Source organism: Podarcis gaigeae (assembly GCF_964106915.1).
Source record: "Podarcis gaigeae genome assembly, chromosome: 2".
Classification (NCBI taxonomy): Eukaryota; Metazoa; Chordata; class Lepidosauria; order Squamata; family Lacertidae; genus Podarcis; species Podarcis gaigeae.
This window is the reverse complement of record NC_139679.1, coordinates 93,785,839-93,807,096: the sequence shown is the minus strand read 5'-3', so window position 1 is coordinate 93,807,096 and position 21,258 is coordinate 93,785,839. Positions and strand designations below refer to the sequence as shown.

The window sequence follows — 21,258 nt, the reverse complement described above, 5'->3', positions numbered from 1 at the left end:
CAAGTTGAACATTGGACCAGTCATGGGGTAGAGAATATCTCTCTCCACCACATAGGATGGCAGGTTTTGTATCTAGTGTAGCTTTGTGGTTAAGCAAATAGCCCTGGACAAGCCATGATCCTTGAGCCACTCATGGTATTTGCAATGTAGTGGTTATAATAATAATATTAGCACCCCTCACAGGGTGACAGTAAGGATTACTGAGAGGCTGCACTTAAAATATAGCAAATAGTCAGAAAAAGTGTTGTGTAAATGATATACTGGTGTAAATATCATTGACTGTACTCCCACTTATTTTATTTTATTTTAATGAAAAGCAAAAGCTGCAGTACCAGATTCAGCCTCTTTGATCCCCCAGTTAACCTTGGTTCATAAGAAAAGCAGCAGAAATTATTTTCAGAAAGTCAGGTTAATTGTGGCATAAGTGCGCACCAAAGGTTATTCTGCAATGTATTATATTCTTTAAGGTGCCCCAAGATTCTCCTATATGTTTGTTTATATTTTGTAGCAGACTTACACCCCTCTATATCAAATCAAATCATACCTTTATTGGCATCACAATATAAAACGTTTCAAATCACTGAGATAATTAAAGGGACAAGGGTGAAGCTGCCAAGGGTTATAAGGTCACACTGTGGTCAAGTGCACTTAGATATTCTGCTACGCCTAGTCTATTTCCCGAAGGGATGGTTCGTTGGAAACCTTTTCAGATAAAAATGTGGCTAAAAAGGAAGCTACAAGAGCAGTGGCATCTGCAAGGAGAAACCTCATTTGATTTCTTCTCAGAGTTGTGGGCCAGAGAGCCAACATTTTACTCAGCATCAGTTGGCGAGGTCTGCTGTGTAAAGGGCAATCTAAGAGAATGTGGTCCATTGAATCTGGTTCTTCTTGGTTGCAGGCACACAAATGGGCTTGATTTGGAGTGTGTGTGAATCTGCCTTTAGTCACTGCAGAAGGAAAGCATTTAATCTTGTGAGCATAAAGACTCTTCGATGGGAAGGGAGTAGTAAATCCTTTAGGTATTTGGCACAGGTTCTGTAGGGTGTTGTAATACCTAAGGCCTCTGGAGAACAAGGTCTTGGAGTGTGTGGTAACAGCACTGTCTTTCGTGGTCATTGATTAATTGGAATATGTTATTTTCATCACATGCTTCAAGGCTCTTGAGAGCAATGCCCAAACTACGGATTTTGTCTTAAATTGCTCTATACTATCTGGATGAGATGTGGTCTTCAAGCATAGAGGTTAAGAAGAAGTTAGATGTTGTTCTAAAGTGGACTTTTAGGCAGGCCTTGATTGCAGAGAGCCATGCTTTGGTTTCCATCAGATGTTGGCTGGTTTCAGCACATAAGGTTAAATAACATGCATTTAGGGGCACCAAGGATCTTACGAAGAAAGGTCGCTTGGATTTGTTCAGCTTCTCTACTGAATGTTTGCATCCAAATTGGAATACCCTACAATAGCTTAGGAAGGACCTTGGCATTAAAGATATTTATTGCAGCAGGGACCATCTGGTTGCCTTTGAGGAAGAAAAAATGGAGAATCGCTGATGTAGTGCATTTTGCTTGAATAATCATTTGACGTCTGTGTGTTGTCCAGTTTAAATTTGGCTGGTAAAATATCCCTAGGTATTTGGAAGATTTTACCTGGTCAATGGGATAATCGTCTAGTCTCCATTTGACAACTTTTAGAAAAAAATCATAATTTTAGATTTTTGTTAATTAATTATCAGGGAGTTGATCCTGCAAAATGAAGAGAACGGGTTCAGAAATCTTCTAAGGCCGACCTGGTACAGCCCTCTATATTCATAGGGGTGTCATTGTGTGTAATTGAAATGTTATTGTACATTAGGAAGAAAGTGGTAGGATAAATCCAGCACGAGAGAAAGGAAGCCAGCAATTTCTAGTTCTTGTGGTTTTCTTGCGGTAGGAAAATGTCTTTCTATTTTTGAAGCTAAAAGCTGTGCAGTGTAAATTGAGCTTGGTGGCTGAACTCTTGTTGTTGCTCTTGTTTAAGTGTTGCAGGAGGAAATATTAAGTGTAAATGTATTCCAAGCGATGGCTTGGTAACACCAGAACAGTGCCTCTGCTCCCACTCCAGGCTGGCATGACATGAGGGCTGTGAGATAAGTACCCATCTTCCTTGAAGGAGATCCTTTTGCTACCCATCTTATTGTATGGGTAATTAGCTGGTAATCATTCCACTCTCTCAAACAGTACAAATTCAATTAGAAATATTGTTAATTGTATTAGGACTGATCTGCTGCTTGACAAGCTCTGCAAGTTAACAAATGGGTAAATGCCAGTTTATACCGGCTGATGATCACTCTTACTAAAAGAACTTTGATGACAACTCTTTGCAACCCCAGATTTTTTTATAAATGAGCTTTGCAATTCTCTTCTTATGAAAGAACATGTTACAATAACAGTGGCTCCAGTAACAGCAGAGTGACTAGGGTAGTGGGATAGGAGGACATGTCTCTCTAGTCTTGATATTTTGCTCTATCCAGTGCTGAATGTGTTCAGAAGGTACGTTTTTGGGTGGCCTGGCTGGAGAGCAGTGCTTCAGTGATAGACAGATTCAGCCCCCATCTGCACTATACATTCAAAGCAGTATCATACCCCTTTAAAGAATCTTCACTTCCCCCAAAGAATCATGGGAAATGTAGTTTATTAAGGGTGCTAAGAGTTGTTAGGAGGCCCCTATTCTCTTAATAGAGCTATACTTTTCAGAGTGCTCTGGGGAAAGGGATTGATTGTTAAACCACTACAGGAATTGCAGCTCTGTGTGCGGGCAATAGAGGTCTTCTAACAACTCTCAGCACTCTTAAGAAACTACACTCCTCTAGATTCTTTGGGGGAAGCCATGACTATTTCAGCAGTATGACACTGCTTTCAACATATAGTGCAGATGGAGCCTCAATTGGGGAAATGGAAAAATCGGGGAACTTTCCCCAGTTGGTTGGGGAACTTTCTCAAAAGCAACCTGTGAGTGTCACTGCTGACATTACAAAATAGTTAAGACAAGCAAACCAACAGAGGAAAAGAGGTAGGAAGGAGAAAGAATGAAAGGGAGAAAGAAAGAAAATGAACAACTATAAAAATGAGGTGTAAACACTTAATTATTATTGAATAAATTTTAAGGTGCACTCTTGAATTCTTGGTGAAGAATGCAACCGATTCTCAGTGGGATTACTCCTAGTCTCTTCACTTTGGTTTCAAGGCCAATTATAAAGCACTCTGTACAGCATTAAAATGCTCTGCTACATGGGGGCAGGGATAAACTTTGAAAATGCCAGCTGACGTTAAATGGGCCAAATTATCAAGTATTCTTAACATCAGAAATAGAATCAATTCTTAGCCAATAAACTGAAACTGACATGGGGACAAATAGAAGATGCCTTCACCCTAGTATGGCTCACATACACAGCCCAACAAAACAATGACAAGAATCTGCCAACAGCATACGAATCAATATGGCTAACCTGATTCAAAAACACCCACCCACCCCACTCACACATGAAAACAAAGTTCACCACAGCCAATCACAAACAAACAACAACAGCCTAGGCCAAGCCCCAACCTTTCCCACCACCAAAGGAACGCAAGTGAATAGTAAAGAGAACCTGCACAAGCGACACTGACACAAAACCCCACACATACAATATGTAGAATAGAATCATTGCCACCCCAATCCACCCCACTCACCATGCCCCCCTCCTCCTCTTTCCCCCTTTTCTTCCTAATGTAACACTAATGTCTCAACAAATGAAACTGACCTGTAGAAATTGTAACTTGAAAAAAGAGACATTGTACATACTTTTGTAAACCAAGATATCTTTAATAAAAATGTTTTTTAAAAAAGAAATAGGATCAATGCAGTTAATACAGGTGGGATTTTAACGCACAGTGAGGTTACTTCGTTGTTGTTTAATTCCTAAGCACTTCAAAATTATTATTCAGCTTTTCTCCTTTAAGGTAATAGGAAAGTCCCATCAATATGTTGTGCTGCATTTTCGTTAGGGAATAAATGTTTTGTCAGGTCAGTTAATTCATCATGGGTGTTACATAGTGCTGAGCAGCATGATGATGCAACATACTGAAATTATGAAATGTTGGGTGAGCTTAGGAAATGTTGAAACGAGCTTAACATTTTCAACCATGCAACCCCAAAAAGATTGAGTTTTGACATCCTCTTCTCTACTATACTCTCCACGCTGCAATATTTATGTTGCCTGAATACAGGTTTGTGTACACATATTGCAACAAATGGAATTTAGGTGTGTGCAATTCAGTATTAGATTGTAGATTTATGCCTTGCACTTAAATTGCTTATACGTTTAGTTATCAGTAGCTCAAATTTCTCTTCTCTCATTGCTAATATTGTCACCTAGTTAAATAAACCTTAGTCAAATAATTACCGTATTGGCCCAAATATAAGCCACACTTTTAAAATTCAAGGGGGGAAAAAGAAAAAAGACAATATTCGAATAGAAGCCGCTCCCTTCAAATTCCTCAGGCACTCACGCCCGTTCCGTTTTACCATATGTCTGTTTCAGCAGCGATATCGTAAAAGCCAATTTTTGTAAGGTCGCGAATTAACTTTAGCTTTTCATAGTCAGAAGTTGGGGGGAAAGTGAGGCTTATATTCAGGGCAATACGGTATATGAGTTTTAGTCGATTAATTAATAGATTAGCTCAGGGTATATTTTCACATAAAACAATAGGCCTTAAAAAGGATGGGTTTTTTCTAGATAATCAGGCATGTGTTGCAGCAGGCATATCTTCAAAGACACGGGGAATGCCTCTTCTAAGATCGCGGTTGACATAGTTTTTATTGGCACTATTAAAAATAATGAATTAGACGTCCTTCTGTGAGCGGAAGCTCCTTTCTCCTATTCTATATTTACCTCAGGCTGTTGTCATGCAGCAGTTCGCTTCACTGCTGACAGATGGCGCTGTGAAACTGCAGCATAACCTTAGCCTTCTGACAGCTGCCAGGTCACTGTAGCAGCAGCTGAAGCAGGCAGAAAAAAGGAAGAACAGTTGCAACAGGGCAGGGCAGCTCCTCAGCAACTATCTCCTACCTCAGCAGGAAAACCATTTCAGCAGGACAGTTGCTGAGGAGCTGCTCTGGCCTGTCATTAGTGTTTCTCTGCAACTCCCCTATTCCACCATCCCACCTTTGCTTCTCTTCTCCTTGAGAGAGAAGGTCCAGTGAGCAGGGGCCATTGAAGCGGTCCAAATGGAGAGGAAGTTTGGTGAGGTCTAAGGGGAGGGAAATGGGACGCGGGTGGCACTGTGGGTTAAACCATAGAGCCTAGGACTTGCCGATCAGAAGGTCGGCGGTTCGAATCCCCGCAACGGGATGAACTCCCATTCCCCGGTCCCTGCTCCTGCCAACCTAGCAGTTCGAAAGCACATCACAGTGCAAGTAGATAAATAGGTACTGCTCCGGTGGGAAGGTAAACGGCGTTTTCGTGCGCTGCTCTGGTTCGCCACAACCTGGAAGCTGTACGCCAGCTCCCTCAGCCAATAAAGTGAGATGAGCGCCGCAACCCCAGAGTAGGTCATGACTGGACCAAATAGTCAGGGGTCCCTTTACCTTTACCTTAAGGGGAGGGGAGGGTTGGCAAGACTCGGAGGCAGTGGAGGGGTTGGCCAAGGGCATTGGAGGTAGGTGGGATTGACACTCTTTTGCAACTCTTGATAGTGGAGGACATTGCGCCTCCCCACCTGGCCTTCAGGGTGCAAGTCAAAAAGATTCCCCACCCCGGTCTAATGGAGACGCTGTTTTTTTTTGGGGGGGGGGGTGTCTGGCAGCTGAGGTTGTAGGCAGATTTGGTTAGCAGTGTGAGCAGTGGTGCTAAGTTTGAATCCCACCTTTTTAAAAAAATGCTACTCAGTTAATCCTAGTTCCAATTTAATTGACAGATATTCATAGGTTTCTGTTGTAACTAATTAAACATTGCAACCAAAAGCGGTGTCCTCTCATAAAAAAATCCACACCTAAGCTGAAGGAAAATAACCAGCATGGGATTATACATGGTTATATAAATGCAGAAATTTGTTTGTTTTTCTTTACTTTCAAGAAAATGTATTGTCAAATGAATGTCAATGTTACTTCACGGGGGTTGAAAGTACGAGCAACATATTTCCTCTGTGCATGAATAAACTGGGAGAAATCACTAAAACAGCTTCAGTTAGCACAGTTGAAAGTTTTAAGCATTGCTTTGAAAGGGCATTCTTTCAGCCATGACACTGGGGCAATTACTCACCAAGATGTGTGAAATGTGTAACAGTGGAAGTGTTCCGGCTCTCTGCTTTATTGAGTGAGAGATAAAATAGGTAAACAGCACAAACCTAAATGGTACCTGGTGGCCCATTCCAAAGGACATCATGGGGAAATGTACAGCTAGCGTTGAAGTCTAGCTTCAAGAAAGCTAAATATGAAGTAACTATCTGATTTTCTACTTTTGGCAATAGGAATATGTTTGTATCTGATACAGAATGTTCAGGTTTAGCTTGTGGATAACTGCTTACATATATAAAAAGCACACACACCTGTACAGGTGCTGCCAGAAGAAATACATGTAGCTCAGTCAAGCCCTCCTAAACCTGCCAGTGTGGTGTAGTGGTTAAGAGCAGTGGACTCGTAATCTGGTGAACCGGGTTCGCTTCCCCGCTCCTCCACATGCAGCTGCTGGGTGACCTTGGGCCAGTCACACTTCTCTGAAGTCTCTCAGCCCCACACACCTCACAGAGTATTTGTTGTGGGGGAGGAAGGGAAAGGAGACTGTTAGCCGCTTTGAGACTTTTTTGGGTAGTGATAAAGCGGGATATCAAATCCAAACTACTACTACTACTACTACTACTACTACTACTACTACTATTCTTCTTCTTCTTCTTCTTCTTCTTCTTCTTCTTCATCTTATACCTCTCACAAATTGGTCAAAGTCTTTGACTGCAGTCACATGGCAGGTTCCCCCCCGGGGGGAGTGTTTCCCAACTGTTAATTTCCACATTATATTTGAACTTTCACATGATATAAAAGTAACTATAGTGGAATAAAGTGCAAGTTTAGCATTCATTTCCATATTATTTCCAAAATGACCCCCCCCCCCGGATAAAAATAACACGGGAATGAACCTTCAGCTTGCACAATATTCTACTATAGTTCCAGAAGTGGCTTTTACAGCTGCCTTCACACTGCAGTTTATTCTGTTTTCCTGACATTTCCCCAACTGTTGCTATTTTGTGCGTTATATTTGAGCTTTCACATGGCATAAAAGCCACTTCTAAAAAACTAATGGGATGGAGTGGAACATAGTGCACATCTAGTGCTCCTTTCCATGTTATTTGATTCTGGAGAAAATGTTTTGCTGCCCTCTCAGCCCAAAAAACTGCTGGAATTTCCTACAATGTTTTTCCTGCCTTTTTCCTGCATTCACATCACAGCTGCTCATGTGATGAGCCTTGAGAAGCGCACCGGCACGCACTGCTCTCTCTGTCCATTTCATGGCTTGAACCTTTTATTTATTTATTTTCGTCTGATGAGAAAGTGTGCTATTATTATGGCAAAGAAAGTCATGCCAACAAGGTGGAGGGAGCCTAGGAGAGTGCTGGAATGTAGAGGGATAGCAATGACATGGAAGAATGACATGTTTGAATGACATTTACTGCAACTTGATGGTATAATTGTGAAGATGTGACAAAACAGGAGTGTGCGGTGTGCAGAAAAGTAATGTTTAAAAAAATGTAAAGGGAAGCCTTATAATCAATTAAACTAACAAAGTAGTTTGTTACACAGTAAACCCCATTTGTGAATGCAGCCTATGTGGAACTTAACAGAATGTGATTTTGGGTTCATTCCCAGTAATATTCTTGGAAATGTTTCCTTTCCAATGTGCAGAAGTTGCTAGAATGTCAATATTTGAGGGTCACATTGTGAATAAGGCAGTGATGTAAGGGGGAGGAGTTTAAATTCCTTTGACATTCAGAAGCATTTTGTAACAATTCATCGCTTAACCCAGGCATAGGCAAACTCTGGCCCTCCAGATCCTTGGGACTACAATTCCCATAATCCCTAGCTAACAGGACCAGTGGTCAGGGAAGATGGGAATTGTAGCCCCAAACATCTGGAGGGCTGGAGTTTGCCTATGCCTGTCTTAACCTTATCAAGACAATAAAGTTTAGCATTATCAATGTGACTTGCAAAATTAGATACTGCTAGGTTCTCGTGGCTTGGATCCTAAGAACCATGTACTCCCTTCATAGAAAGTGCCCCACCCTGATTTTGCACATTTTTATTTCCCTCACTAGCCCTATCCTAGTGTGTCCCCCTGGCCCCCTGGATGAGCTTTCTGGGGAGCACAGGTGTCTGTAGGGATGAAGAGTATGGAAAATTCCTTTCTGTGAATTTCCTTTTGTTCATGGTTTTCAGGATCGAAGCTGTTGTTCTGGAAGGAAACAACATTACTGTTAAAGAATTAATTATGACATTATCCAGTCAGAAATGTCAGAGTAAGGACCTGTTTATTAATGTTGCCATCACAATTTTTAAGACACCTGTTGTCTGCAGAGCAGGTAGGGGAATCCACAGTTATGAATTTAAAACCATATGTTTAAATTCAGAGGGGTTAGGGTTATGGTGTTTTTTATAAAGTTCGTGGCTTGTTCACTCATATTTTATGAGATGCCACAGCCAAAATTTAAATGATTGAGAATGCAATGTTGAACACTTCTCATAAGGATAAAATGAGCAAGACAACCATTTATCTTCCATAATCTCCCCCCCCCCAATTGTTCTTACCAGCTATAGCAAAGTAATTAAGGGTAAAGGGAGAAATTTTGCTATTGCTTTTGCTTGTTTTTTATGGTTTAGACTGCCGCCCCCCAAATGCTCCATGAGATTTCTAACAGAAGGTTCAGTATTGTTACTATACCTGACCAGTCATTAATTTGTTAGGAAGACTGTTTATCACTAGCCTTTATTTTCACACTATGTCATGGTCCATGCCCAGAGGTGGATTCAAGGTAGCACAACCAGTTCCAGCGCTATAGCCACCAAGCCCAGGGGGCGCCACAGGGAGTTACAACTATGGCATAGTGAATTAAGCAGAACAGAAGTCGAGAAATAGGAGGGGCAAATTTTGGCCTGTCACAGGGCGCTACTGAAATTTGAAAGACTAAAGTTTGCCCCTGTCTTACCTATCAGTCTTTTAGTGACAACTCAGTGGGTCTATATAATCTGAGGTTCCTTTCTGTATATAAGCATTACAAAACAACCAACTAGACAGAAACATAGAGGTGGTCAGGGTGGAAAGTGCCATGTTCAAATAAACATAGTCTATTCTGGAGTAAGTGATATTTTCTCCTTATACTAATGTGGGTGACAGAAGGCTGAGATTTCGTAAAGTTTGAAAAGGTTCATAGTCTGAAGCTGCAAACATAATGACCGCTCCCCACTTAAAACGGGGGGCGCCCTTTGCGGGGACGCGTGCAGCCCTGGATCTGGAGTGGCCCCATCAGCATAGGCTTTGCCTTCCCTCAGGTGGGATACCTGGAGGTCCCCGCCTACCCCAGTGAGTTGTCCAATCCCACCTGGGGGAAGCGTTGCCAGGGAAACCAGGCCAGGTAGGGGGAGGGATTACCTGCCCACACAATAGAGGGTGGATCTTAATTGGACCCACTAGACTTAATTACACCGTTGAAAAAATCAATAGAGCAGTGCGCTCTGCAATCACTTGCATGGGAGGTCGGGTCGCAAAACACCCCAACATTAAAGTCTACATGAAGGAGCTATTTCGGCCCGATGGCGTGCACCTATCAGACCGTGGTAACGAGTGTTGGCTGAGCGACATCAGGCATGGCCTGATTGACTGGTTGGAGGATGGCAAAGGGGATTTCAGATGTAGGTAGGCTTGGCGGCGAGACCGCAATCTTTGCGGTCTCGGGTGGCGGTATCAGGCCTTGGGCGGAATCCTTTTGTCCATCTTCCTCTTTGCGGCGGCGATACCAGGGTTCCCCGTTAAAGGGGTTTTTGAAGGGAGGCTTTGGCCGTACGCCGAAAGGTCGTCATTGCTCTCCCCTGCGGCGGCGTAACAGGGGCGGCTATCTCTGCTTGAACATATGTTCTCCAGAGCCGGCCCATCCCCCCCCCCCCCACTGGATAACCCTGATGCTCCCTAGGTCCCCGGCTGGGGACTAGGGAGGGAGAACGCCCAATGCCTGAGCCAAGGTCTACCCACATTTGAAATTTAATAAAGTTGTGGCCAATTTAATCCCATAGCACGTTGTCTAGAGTCGTTATTCCACATGACGGGGGGGACCACTCGGGATCTGGGGACTCCGCCTGTCCACGCAAAAGATTTAGTCAGGGTGGTCTCATGATGTTTTCTCCTTTTTTTCTGTAGTATGTAACCAAATACATGATATTTTGATATTTCCCCAAAAGTAATAACCTTATCCAGACTCAGTTTTTCCAATTTATTTATTAATTCATTCTACTTTCTCTAAATTTAATAAGGTATGTCAGTTTTGACAGTACTACATTATTCCAGAGCCTTGATTTATTTTTATATCAACTGATGGTACATTGTCTTTTTTTCCTCTTCAGAATTGTGCCATAAGCAATTTTGCAGCTGCTAATAAGATAGAAAAGAATCTGTATATTTCTAACTAGATATTCTCCCAAGGAAGCCATCAAAATAGCTGCAGGGTGTCTCCATCACATTTAAACATATATATTTTAGTGGTTTAACATATGTCTGCTTTTTTAGCATATTAGTTTAAGATGACAATTTGAAGAGATGCATGCTGTATTTTCTTTATGACCCATTCAGCATCCTTACCTATTGCTCTTCTTTTAGTGACCAATCAGTAGTTTTGCTTTGCTTTGATTGTAGAGCAATATTGTGACTTGTGCCTCTTGATTTAGTATCTAATTCTCTGCAATCCAGAAATCAGAGCTGAAGAATCCCTGACAGGTGGGCATCCATCATCTGTTTTAAATCCACTACCTTCTGAAGTACTTCATTCCACTGTCAAACAGCCCCTAAGTTCTTCCTAAAGTTTAGTCAGAATCTCCTTTCTTGTAATGAGTCCCCATTGGTTTGGACTCACTGGAGCAGCAGGAAACAAACTTGCTCCATCTTCCATGTGGCAGCCCCACAAATATTTGAAGATGGCTATCCCATCTAGAACTCATGAACATCCAATGAAGTTTACTATGTTGGGAGATTCAGGGGAGATAAAAGAACTTATTCATGCAACATAGTTAAACTACAGAACTTGCTCCTGCAAGTGATGGCTGCCATATTGGGTGGCTTTAAAAGGGCTCCCTGGAAAAGACCCTGATGTTGGGAAAGATGGAGGGCACAAGGAGAAGGGGACGACAGAAGACAAGATGGTTGGATAGTGTTCTCGAAGCTACCAGCATGAGTTTGACCAAACTGTGGGAGGCAGATACTTGGCTTCTTACTGTGGTAACTCTGCACTACCTCCAGTATTAGAGGTGGTATCCCTTTGAATTTCAGTTGCTGGGAAACGTAACTGGGGAGAGTGCTCTTGTTCTCAAGTCCTGCTTGGCAGGTGTCCAATAGTTATCTGGTTTGCCACCGTGAGAACAAGATGCTGCCCTGTGTGTGCCCAGCTGCACTCAGAATTCTTTCTCCATCTCCAGTTTCACCCCTTAGCTTCAGTGAGCATGCTTCTGTTTTTTGTGCTGTTCCTGTAATATCACTGCGTTCTCCTCGCTTCCTTGTGAGGCACATGCAGGATTACCTTTGCAGCCTGAATATGCCTATGCACCCAGTCCCAGAAGCAGAGAGCAAGCCTGAGCACAGAAGCTGCAATAGCAGCACTCTCTTCAGTAACATATTTGATGCAAAGGAGAAGCTCAAAACAGTTCTGGAGAGGCATCCAGCCTTGACAGGTCAGCAGTAGTGGTTCTCCTGAGGCAATGGGGTCATTGACAGTTGCCCCATCTTCACCACCTTTGCCACCAGTGACCTTGAGAACTGTTAAAAAACAAATAAAAAGAAACCAGCAGCAGCAGTGAAAACCCGGCCAGGTGAAAGCCCAGGAAAACATGGTTGTTCTCACCTGATGCTTAGAAAACAAGCCTCTCCCCCCCCCCATCTCCATCCACAAAGGATATGTCTCTGAAAAGCACTACCAAATATCTGTGCCATAATGCAGAGTTTTCAGCAATAATAATGTCCGTGTCCTATAAAGAAGTTTGGACCAGATCTACTTGGAGTGTAAATAAAATAATCTACATGAGACCACAGATAGGGTCTCATAGAGGTTATCAGTCAACACATAGTGTTTATAGAATAACTTGGTTTTGTATTATTTTTAATTGATTGATTTTTTTTAGTTTGATTTTTTTTTGTAACAGCTGAATTTTGTATTCTCTCCACATGGCAGTGATTAGGGGCTTCTGAAAGTCATAACTCTAGAACAGCTGCATGCTTTGATTGTCTTCAATGAGGTTATAATTTGGCTGCCTTGGCTTCTTCGAGCCACCAGCTCCTTTGGTTTAAATAGGTATAAATAAGCTGCCTACCTTATTTATACCTATTTATGCAGCAGAGATGGTTAAGCAATTCTACCTAATATTCTTTCTTACAATTTTCCTCTAACTTTGCATATAACATATATGAAAATGCATGCTGTGCTAACCAAAACATATATAACTTACATATTTTTACTGGTGGTTGTTACCATTTAATCACTCAAGAGGTGTAACTTGTCACACTGACTAATGATCTCCATCTGACTGCTTAGCCCACTTGCAATTCTGTCTTGGAACACATCTGTCACTGTGGCTTTCCCTAGGGATTTGCACTAAAGTTTGAAACTCTGACACGTGTGCATTAAGTACCCAGAGACTTTCCCCATTAATAACTGACTAAATCTTTGAAAACTGCAAGCTTCCCAGCAAACGCCTACTATTTTACCTTTAGATGCCAGTTGGACTGCCACATGACAGACAGTCAGGGGAAAGACATCTGGCATCCGTAACTCATGCTGCATTCATGGAAACGGAATTTTAATATTATCCTCACTCTGCAGAGACCCTGGGAATATTTAAAGTATGTGGAATATGCCGTTAATTATGTTGCTTTCCTGATTGACAGTTTGTGGCATGCAAAAATAAAATAAAAATTAAGGCATGAGCTCCCGCATCATGCAGAACCTTTATTTTTCTTCTTACAGCTGCTTAACTACCTGCAAAGACGGTATTTCAGGAAAATTAAACTGAAGCGGGAGCTTTATAACTAATAACACATCATGTCCCTCCTTTCTCCCTCCAAAAACTTATGTGTCAGATGCTGCAAAAACATCTTTCAAGAAGCTTTTTCCTTATTCCATCTGCAGCATTGTGTAGTTTAGGGAAGTTTTTAATATTTAATGCTGTATTGTTTTTAACACTCAATTGGCAGCCGCCCAGAGTGGCTGGGGAAACTAAGCCAGATGGGTGGGGTATTATTATTATTATTATCATTATTATTATTCTATTTGTGTACAAATATAGCAGAGTCCAATAAATTCTAAATATTTTTGTTGTATAAAACATAGTTTATAATGTAATGGCACATTAGCTACCAAAGTTAAAACATTGTTGCACTGGATAGGTAGAATTGGAACTGCCAGTTCTTTATACCATTCATTTCTCAGATTTTGTACATCGCATGGCTTAATTGAAACCAGATATCAATAAATGACAAACACTGGCTTTTCTTCTGATAGATTTAGCCAATGCTTCTAATATCTCAGATATCTTAGACTCTGTAAAAGCTGCTGGTTCAAAGAAAGATGTTAATATACATTGCAACTGGGTCCATTGGGTCAAATCCAATAATTGGTATTTTGTTTTTAAGTAAAGAATTTGTCATTCTTATATATTAATTGGTCTAGATTTTATATATCCCCATCCAGTTCTTCCATGCTACCATTTCCACACACCCACCGCCCCGATTTTTAAAGTAGTATTTCCCCACAAAGTGAGTTTAGCATGGGGAAATTGGTCAAATGTCTTTTTACTAAGCAGAATGTTCCATATCTTTCTAACTGACAAAATTGTTTCAGACAAATCCCGGGTTTTAGTGCATTTTGATCCCAATGCCATCCATTCAAATAAAGGGGCTATATATTTATATTCGAAGGTTGCCCATGTTGGAAAATTATCACTAGTTTTGGGTTCCCAATATCTATTAGTTGACAGTAAGTAAGCTTGGTGATATAATTCCAAGTTCGTAATGCCAAATTCTCATTTAATTTGTAGTTTCATGTTTAATAACCATAATCTTGGAGTTGAAGAGCCTCTCAGGCATTTTCTTAACGAGGAGTTTATTTTTTAGAAATATTTATTCACGGGTGGCTCTTTGATTCAGTGGAAGCTTCTGTGAATGGAAGGCGGAAGGATGGAAATTTCATGAATTCTGCCTTTTTCCCTACAACCTTTCACATTGCCTCCCATGCCATTCCATAGGGTTCCCCAGTTCTCTGGAGCAGGTTTTGGCAGGCACAGAGGACTGCATAGGGGAGGCAGGTACAGCAAAGATTGCTTCTCCCCTTCCATATGTGTGTATAAATAATACACACAGAGAGAGGTAAGCTTCACTGAGTTCAGTGAGATTTACTCTCAGGTAAGGGTTGTGTTTACAGCTTTTCAGCCCCCTTCATCCAAAAGGCAACTCCTCTGTACACACATACCACAAAGTAAAACCCACTGAAATCAGTGGTGATGTGTGAGTATAGACTGTAAAACTCTGATTATTACAGAATTTGAATTTGGTTCAAACCTGTATATGCCCCATTCACATTCACGACTTACAACACCCTTTTTCTTAATTCCCTTTACAGTGGTACCTCGGGTTACATACGCTTCAGGTTACATACGCCTCAGGTTACAGACTCCGCTAACCCAGAAATAGTACCTTGGGTTAAGAACTTTGCTTCAGGATGAGAACAGAAATTGTGCTCCAGCGGCGCGGCAGCAGCAGGAGGCCCTATTAGCTAAAGTGGTGCTTCAGGTTAAGAACAGTTTCAGGTTAAGAACGGACCTCTGGAACGAATTAAGTACTTAACCCGAGATACCACTGTACTGTCTAATTAGATTTCTGTTCTTCCTTTTCAGCTAATGTTTCATTTTGAGACATTATCAATTGATAATGAACCTTGTATAATATCTCGCTTCTTAAAAAAAAAAAAATCTGTTGTGTACAGTGTTCAGTTCCAGTGAACACTATGTTATATAATAGTAATGGCATGGTTACAGTCAGGAACACTAAATGTTTATTCATACTCTGTTATACCTCAAAGGGACATCCAAGCTTCGATGACATTCAGTCCTTAAGAGCTAACTACATAATCTTAATGCACTTCAGAAGGGACGTTCAGAAACATTACTTTAAAAAGCACATACCAGTTTGATCTAATCTCTTTTAGGTGTAGCGAAAGGCTGATCAAAGTGTAGTAAAAGCATGGTATTAAAGGATTAGCTGGGTCACATTGAAATATGTTTCCAAACAAACGCGAGGTCTCTTAGTTTTGTTGAAGCAAACATAAAAGAAGGCTTTTAGGCTAACGGCTTGGACTATTAAACAAAAAAGCAAGCAGGTGGATTAAGTCTATGTCCCAATCTCAGTATGATATGCATATTAAAATGAAAATAAAATGCTGCTATTGTAATTAACTCTTAAATTATATCATAGAATATGGGTATTTTAAACGGTGGAACCAGTTCCACTGTGACATGTGTAACTATCAAGTAATTAACAGCAACATTTTGTTCTTTGCTGTCTTTTTGCTGTCACATCTCCTTTTTTCTTTTCTGCTGACAAGATCTGCCACTGAGGTACCTTATCTCAGCTTTGCAGTTGAGTTGAGTAGTTTTTCGAAACCTGTCAATGCTGCTCCTTGGATGGTGTCAGCCTGGGGTATTTTTGTTTAGAGGAGAACTTCCCAATGAAATCAGAAGTGACGAATGACCTGAAAATTGATGGCATAATATACTTTGAGCATGTAGTGAAAGTTCTGTATAAATTCGGAATGATTAGGCAAAGCTATCATATCAACATAAAAGAAAATAAAGTCGGTATCGGGCCAGAGTGCAATATTTATGATTCATATTATTTAAAAATTCATATTTTTAATGACAAGGTGAACAAAACTAACATTTGAAGTCCTGATGTTGATTTTATAGCTAACATTTCCTTAAAAAATACCCCCACAAATTACCTCAAAAGCTGGATTTCAGACTGATATGTTATTTTCACCTTTCCTCAGTTATTCCTTCTTGTGGATGTGGCTTACAAGTCTTGCTTCAGTTTGGTTCAATTTGGCATTGCGCAATTGTTCATCATTTGTCTGAAGGACCATTGAGAAAGCAGAGGATGCCACCAACATATTGAGAGTAGGCGCCAGATACGAAAAAGCAAGACACTAATGAGGCTGGAGGGGCTCAAATAGAGGTAGATTTAAGGCAGCACAACTTGTTCCTCCACACTGGATACCAAGCCTAGGGGGCACCTCGGGGTGTCACAACTACGCTGTAGTGAATTGAGCAAAATGGAAAGTAAAAGGCAAGAGGGTGCCAAATTTTGGCCTCACACAGTAAGTCTCTGAAATTTGAAAGACCAAAGTCAGCCCCTGTCTCCAAAGTGGTTCTGTGAAGCTAGGGTCCAAGAAGCATTTTTTTTAAAAAAATAATTTTTATTAAGTTTCCATTTACCAGATTAAACATATCATACCAATTAGTCCAAATTATATCAATACACATCATAAAGTCCAAATGTAGTCCAAATGATAAATTTTTGAATTTTTGTGGGGGGTACCCATGCTTCGCAATCGGCAGGAGTCCAATCATCTATATTTCTGCTGCTTTCATGTTTACAATGATGTTTCCAGTCCATCTTCTCAACTCTTTGTCATTACTCATTTTCCTTTTCAGTCACCTCCGAGTTCTCTCTACAAGTGGATTGAACCAAGAAGCAATGTTTTAGGCAGCTTGTAGGCAAACCTTGTCTCACAAAGGGGACAGCTTGCTACCAGTTGAAGTATAGCTCAGGATCAAACTTTAAGAACCTGCACAGACCTTGTGGCTGGCTCACCATGCTCCTTTCCCTGAACAGCTCTTTGGAAATTATTATTATTATTATTATTATTATTATTATTATACCCCACCCATCTGTCTGGGCGGCTTCCAACACAATATTAAAATACAGTTGTCTGTCAAACATGAAAAGCTTCCCTAAACATGCTGAGGAAAGGATTAGAACTTTGTTCCCCAAGGACTGCCCACTTGAAAATTGCAAAGGGTCTTAGCAGTCCACTTATTGATTTTTTTCTGCCTGTTGTAAGCAGTTGTAACTCCAGAAGTAATTCAGAAGTAAGACAATAAAATGCAATGTAAGAAGTAACAGAAGCAATAAAAATACAATTAAAAATTAATATGAATATTTAATGGGATGGATGTGCCATCTCCCGTCTTCAACCACAAATCCACAGCCTGGCAGCAGACCAACTGAATGAATCTTACGGACCACTGGTGGTTCACGGGCCACAATTTGGGAACCCCTGGATTAAAACCAGTTCCTCCACACTGTTCTTAGTTGATGCAGCATTGCTCCAGTAAAGTTGCAGCCTGTCTTAGTCTAAGCCATTGGGCCGATTCTTCCTCTGCCCGCTTGCAGCTGCCCAGGTCTGATAGCATGCTATCAGCAAGTGTGGTCCAAGAATGGCCAGTCAGTTTCAGATGTCTTTTGCAGCTCCTGAGTTTTTTTAGTTCCAACCAGTTGCATGTTTTGAGCATTACAGTGGTACCTCTAGTTATGAACTTAATTCGTTCCAGAGGTCCGTTCTTAACCTGAAACTGTTCTTAACTAGAGGTGTGCTTTTGCTAATGGGGCCTTTTACTGCTGCTGCGCCGCTGGCACACGATCTCTGTTCTCATCCTGGGGCAAAGTTCTCAACTCAAGGTAACTTGAGGTAATGCCTCAAGTGTTTGTAACCTGAGGCGTTTGTAACTCAAGGTACCACTTTATTACTATCAAACGTGAGTATTACTATCAAACGTGAGAGTAAAAGGCGACTCATTCATAGGAAGCCAGTGGCTGACATTACAATCCCTAGGCATGTCTCATTGGAAGCAAGTTCCACCGTGTTCAATGGAATTTATTCCCTTGTCAGTGTGTTTAGGCTTGCAGACTCACCTGATTTGTATATACCAAGTGCAGTACTTATGGGTGCTCATGGGAATTTGGGAAGAAATTAATGCTGCAACCCCAACAGAGGTAAAGGGGATATAGTTGGAAATAAAGTCCTTAAGCATAACAGCAGCCTTTTTCTTTTAATGACAGCTCAGAAACACCACTCCCTTCCCCTCTTTTCTCCTTTACATAATCTGCCCTACGATCCTCCACATCTACCCCCAGGCAGCCTCCTATGTGACCACCTGCTCCTCTACACCGCTCTAGCAACACCATGAAGTTCTCGCTCCTTTGGCTTTGCTTGCAACACAGGGCAGATCTACACTCATGGTTTTTAACGTTAAGGAAGGGTTTTGATAATGTCCTACTTTTAATGTTCATAATACTTTATTAGATTGTGACACCAGAGGGCGCTGCAGAGCAACCAACAGTAGAGAGACAGTGTATTGATGGAAAAACAGAGATAAGAAAGACCTTATTTTACAAGTATGCCCTGTGACGTTTTAGAATGATATATCTAATATCCTTATGTCCAGTCGCGGATGACTCTGGGGTTGCAGTGCTCATCTCGCTTTACTGGCCGAGAGAGCCTGGGTACAGCTTCCAGGTCATGTGGCCAGCATGACTAAGCCTCTTCTGGCAAACCAGAGTAGCGCACGGAAATGCCGTTTACCTTCCTGCTGGAGCGGTACCTATTTATCTACTTGCACTTTGTGCTTTTGAACTGATGGAATGCAGGGCTAGAGCTCAGTGTTAGAATATCTCCTTTCATAGGCACCAACTACTATGTGCTGAGGAATCTTCTTTATATTGTTTTAACAGGGAGCTCAGCTCCCCCCCAAATATTGAGGGGGCAGAGGAGGCTGAGCGCTAAGTGAAGCGCTGCCCACGCCACCCTGTTGCCACTACTGCTGCCTCTACCTCTCTCCGCTGCTTCCACAAGGCCCTCTGCAGAAGTGGCTGTGGCTCTGCAAGTGGCTAGCCCTCCCATGACCAGAGAGACCTGCTGCAGCTCTCCGTTGCCACTGCTGATTCCCCCTTCACTGCTGCTGCAGCTCCCCCTCTGGCCATGACAGCCTCAGCTAGCAGGAGGCTCACCCAGTCTGCTGCCAGGCTTGGTGGGCTGGGCTAGGTTCTTGGCCTTCTTCCAGCTTTGCATTTGTGTGTGTGTATGCCATGTGCGTTATGTCACAGGCATGTATCGCAGCACCCAGCCCTTCCAGTGTTGGACCCAAGGTGGCACCTCTGTCTCCTTTGATTAATAGCGCTGCACTTCTAATGAAAATACTTAGCGTTTACACAATGCCTTAAAAACATTTCGCACACAAACCTTATCACACAACCTTTGTGGAGGTGAGAGAGTGGCCTCCCTAATGCCACCTAGTGAGATCACAAACGGGCAAGGTTTGAATGAAGGGCCTTAAAATTCATAGCGCTGTCTCTTAGCCACAATCCCATGCCAACTCCCACAGTCTTCTAATTGTTCTATTATGGGCAGCAAATCACCTTTTGTTTTCCATAACTAACAGGATTCATACGTACTTGATTCAAACCAAACTCATCTGGCTGCTTCCTTCTGACACCCCTGAGACAGGTTTGGGTTTAGCTGCCATAAATATAGAAACAGTGGGGTTTCAGTCTTGCAGTATCTCCTCCTGTCATAGATAGGAGCTGCCGCTATTTTTCTCCCCTAAGGCAATTTAAGTTAAAAATGTGCTGAAATTCCCAATAGCATGTTGGGGTAATCATTAATGTTTACAGTTGCTATAGCAACTATGATAGCTAGCAATTGACTGGGAAGGGAACCTGTTTGTAGGAGATAAGCCGGGGCAATTATTGAACAGCTGTCAAATCTTTAACAGTTTTAAAGATAGAGGAGGCTCGGAGAGAGTGGAGAGACAGCTGATTTCAATGTGCCACCCTACAATGGTCCAAAATACAACGGCGGTGCCTTTATTTAAAAAAAAAGAATTAATTAGTAGAGAGTGCACTTCTCTTGCATTCATTGATGCAAGCCTATAATGTCTGGCATGAGGACTGGGTAATGTGATGAATATTATAGGTCATCATAATCTTTAGCAACATTTGTTAGGTTTAATTTATAGGTTAAGCACTGTTGTGTCATAAGCTGTTGTAGGTTGCAATTCATAGAATAGACGGCATCAGCTTTGGGGAGGCCAAATTCAGCTGACCTTTTATGGGCGAGGCTAAGGGCCTGATTGTCCTATGGCCAGCGCTCTGAGGTAAGCATCTCAGAGTAAGTGTGGACAAAGTATACTAGTAGAAGTTTATTTTTTTAAAAAATGGACAAATGGGGTGGGTGGGAGCTTGAAGGACCTTAAAAACATGTGAGTAGTCAGGTTTTGGGTTTCTTTTTTAATGCAAACCAAATTCCTGCTAGCAGGGATGGGGAGCCTGTGGCGCTTTGGAAATTATTGTACTGCAGTTCTGATCATTATGCTGTTTGACTGTGGAATGGACTCCCTCAGAAGGTGGCGGACTCTCCCTCATTTAAGCAGAAGTGGGATGGCCACCAGTAATAGATGCTTTAATTCAGATTCCTGCATTCAAGGGGTTGGACTAGATGACTCTCAGGGTCCCTTCCAATTCTACCTTGGAGGCTGATGGGAAGTAGCATGCTATCAGAACCCACCCATGTAGCTGGTTTATTTAAAAGTTATCCCAACCACACAGGCTCATGCATAGGAAGTCCCCGTATAGCTGAATGTCTTAAAGTCTATCTAATTGAGCATTGTTTCCGGATATTTGGAAACAGAGAGAAAAGTATTTCTACAAATGTAATTATTTTTTAGCACATGAAGCTATTCTTCTGTGAATGTAATTTTGATGATGATGATTTGCACTTCACTTCCAATATCCTCCCTAAGAAAGAAAAAATGAGAAGCAACTTCCATGGGCTTCTCGTGTCCCATGTCATATTCCGTGAAGGAGAAAGGCAAGGCGAGTAGTTTGGCGAATTCAGTTTGTTCTGCTTAATTATTTATTGTATATTTAAGAGCATTAATTTTTTGTTTAAAAGA

The 21,258-nt window shown here is 41.6% G+C and overlaps 1 protein-coding gene across 12 annotated transcripts in view; it reads left to right on the top strand.

Annotated features, from left to right (window-relative positions):
* LOC310837225 (contactin-4) overlaps window positions 1–21,258 on the top strand; it is a 509,134-nt gene that overhangs the window by 335,017 nt on the left and 152,859 nt on the right. Inside the window, exon 2 of one of the 12 annotated variants that reach the window (XM_083723367.1) lies at window positions 8,440–8,582. The exons of the other annotated variants lie outside the window; for them this stretch is intronic. Coding sequence (XP_083579493.1) covers window positions 8,492–8,582 — 91 coding nt within the window. The 5' untranslated portion in view covers window positions 8,440–8,491. The remainder of the gene's footprint in view (window positions 1–8,439; window positions 8,583–21,258) is intronic. 12 annotated transcript variants of the gene reach the window in all.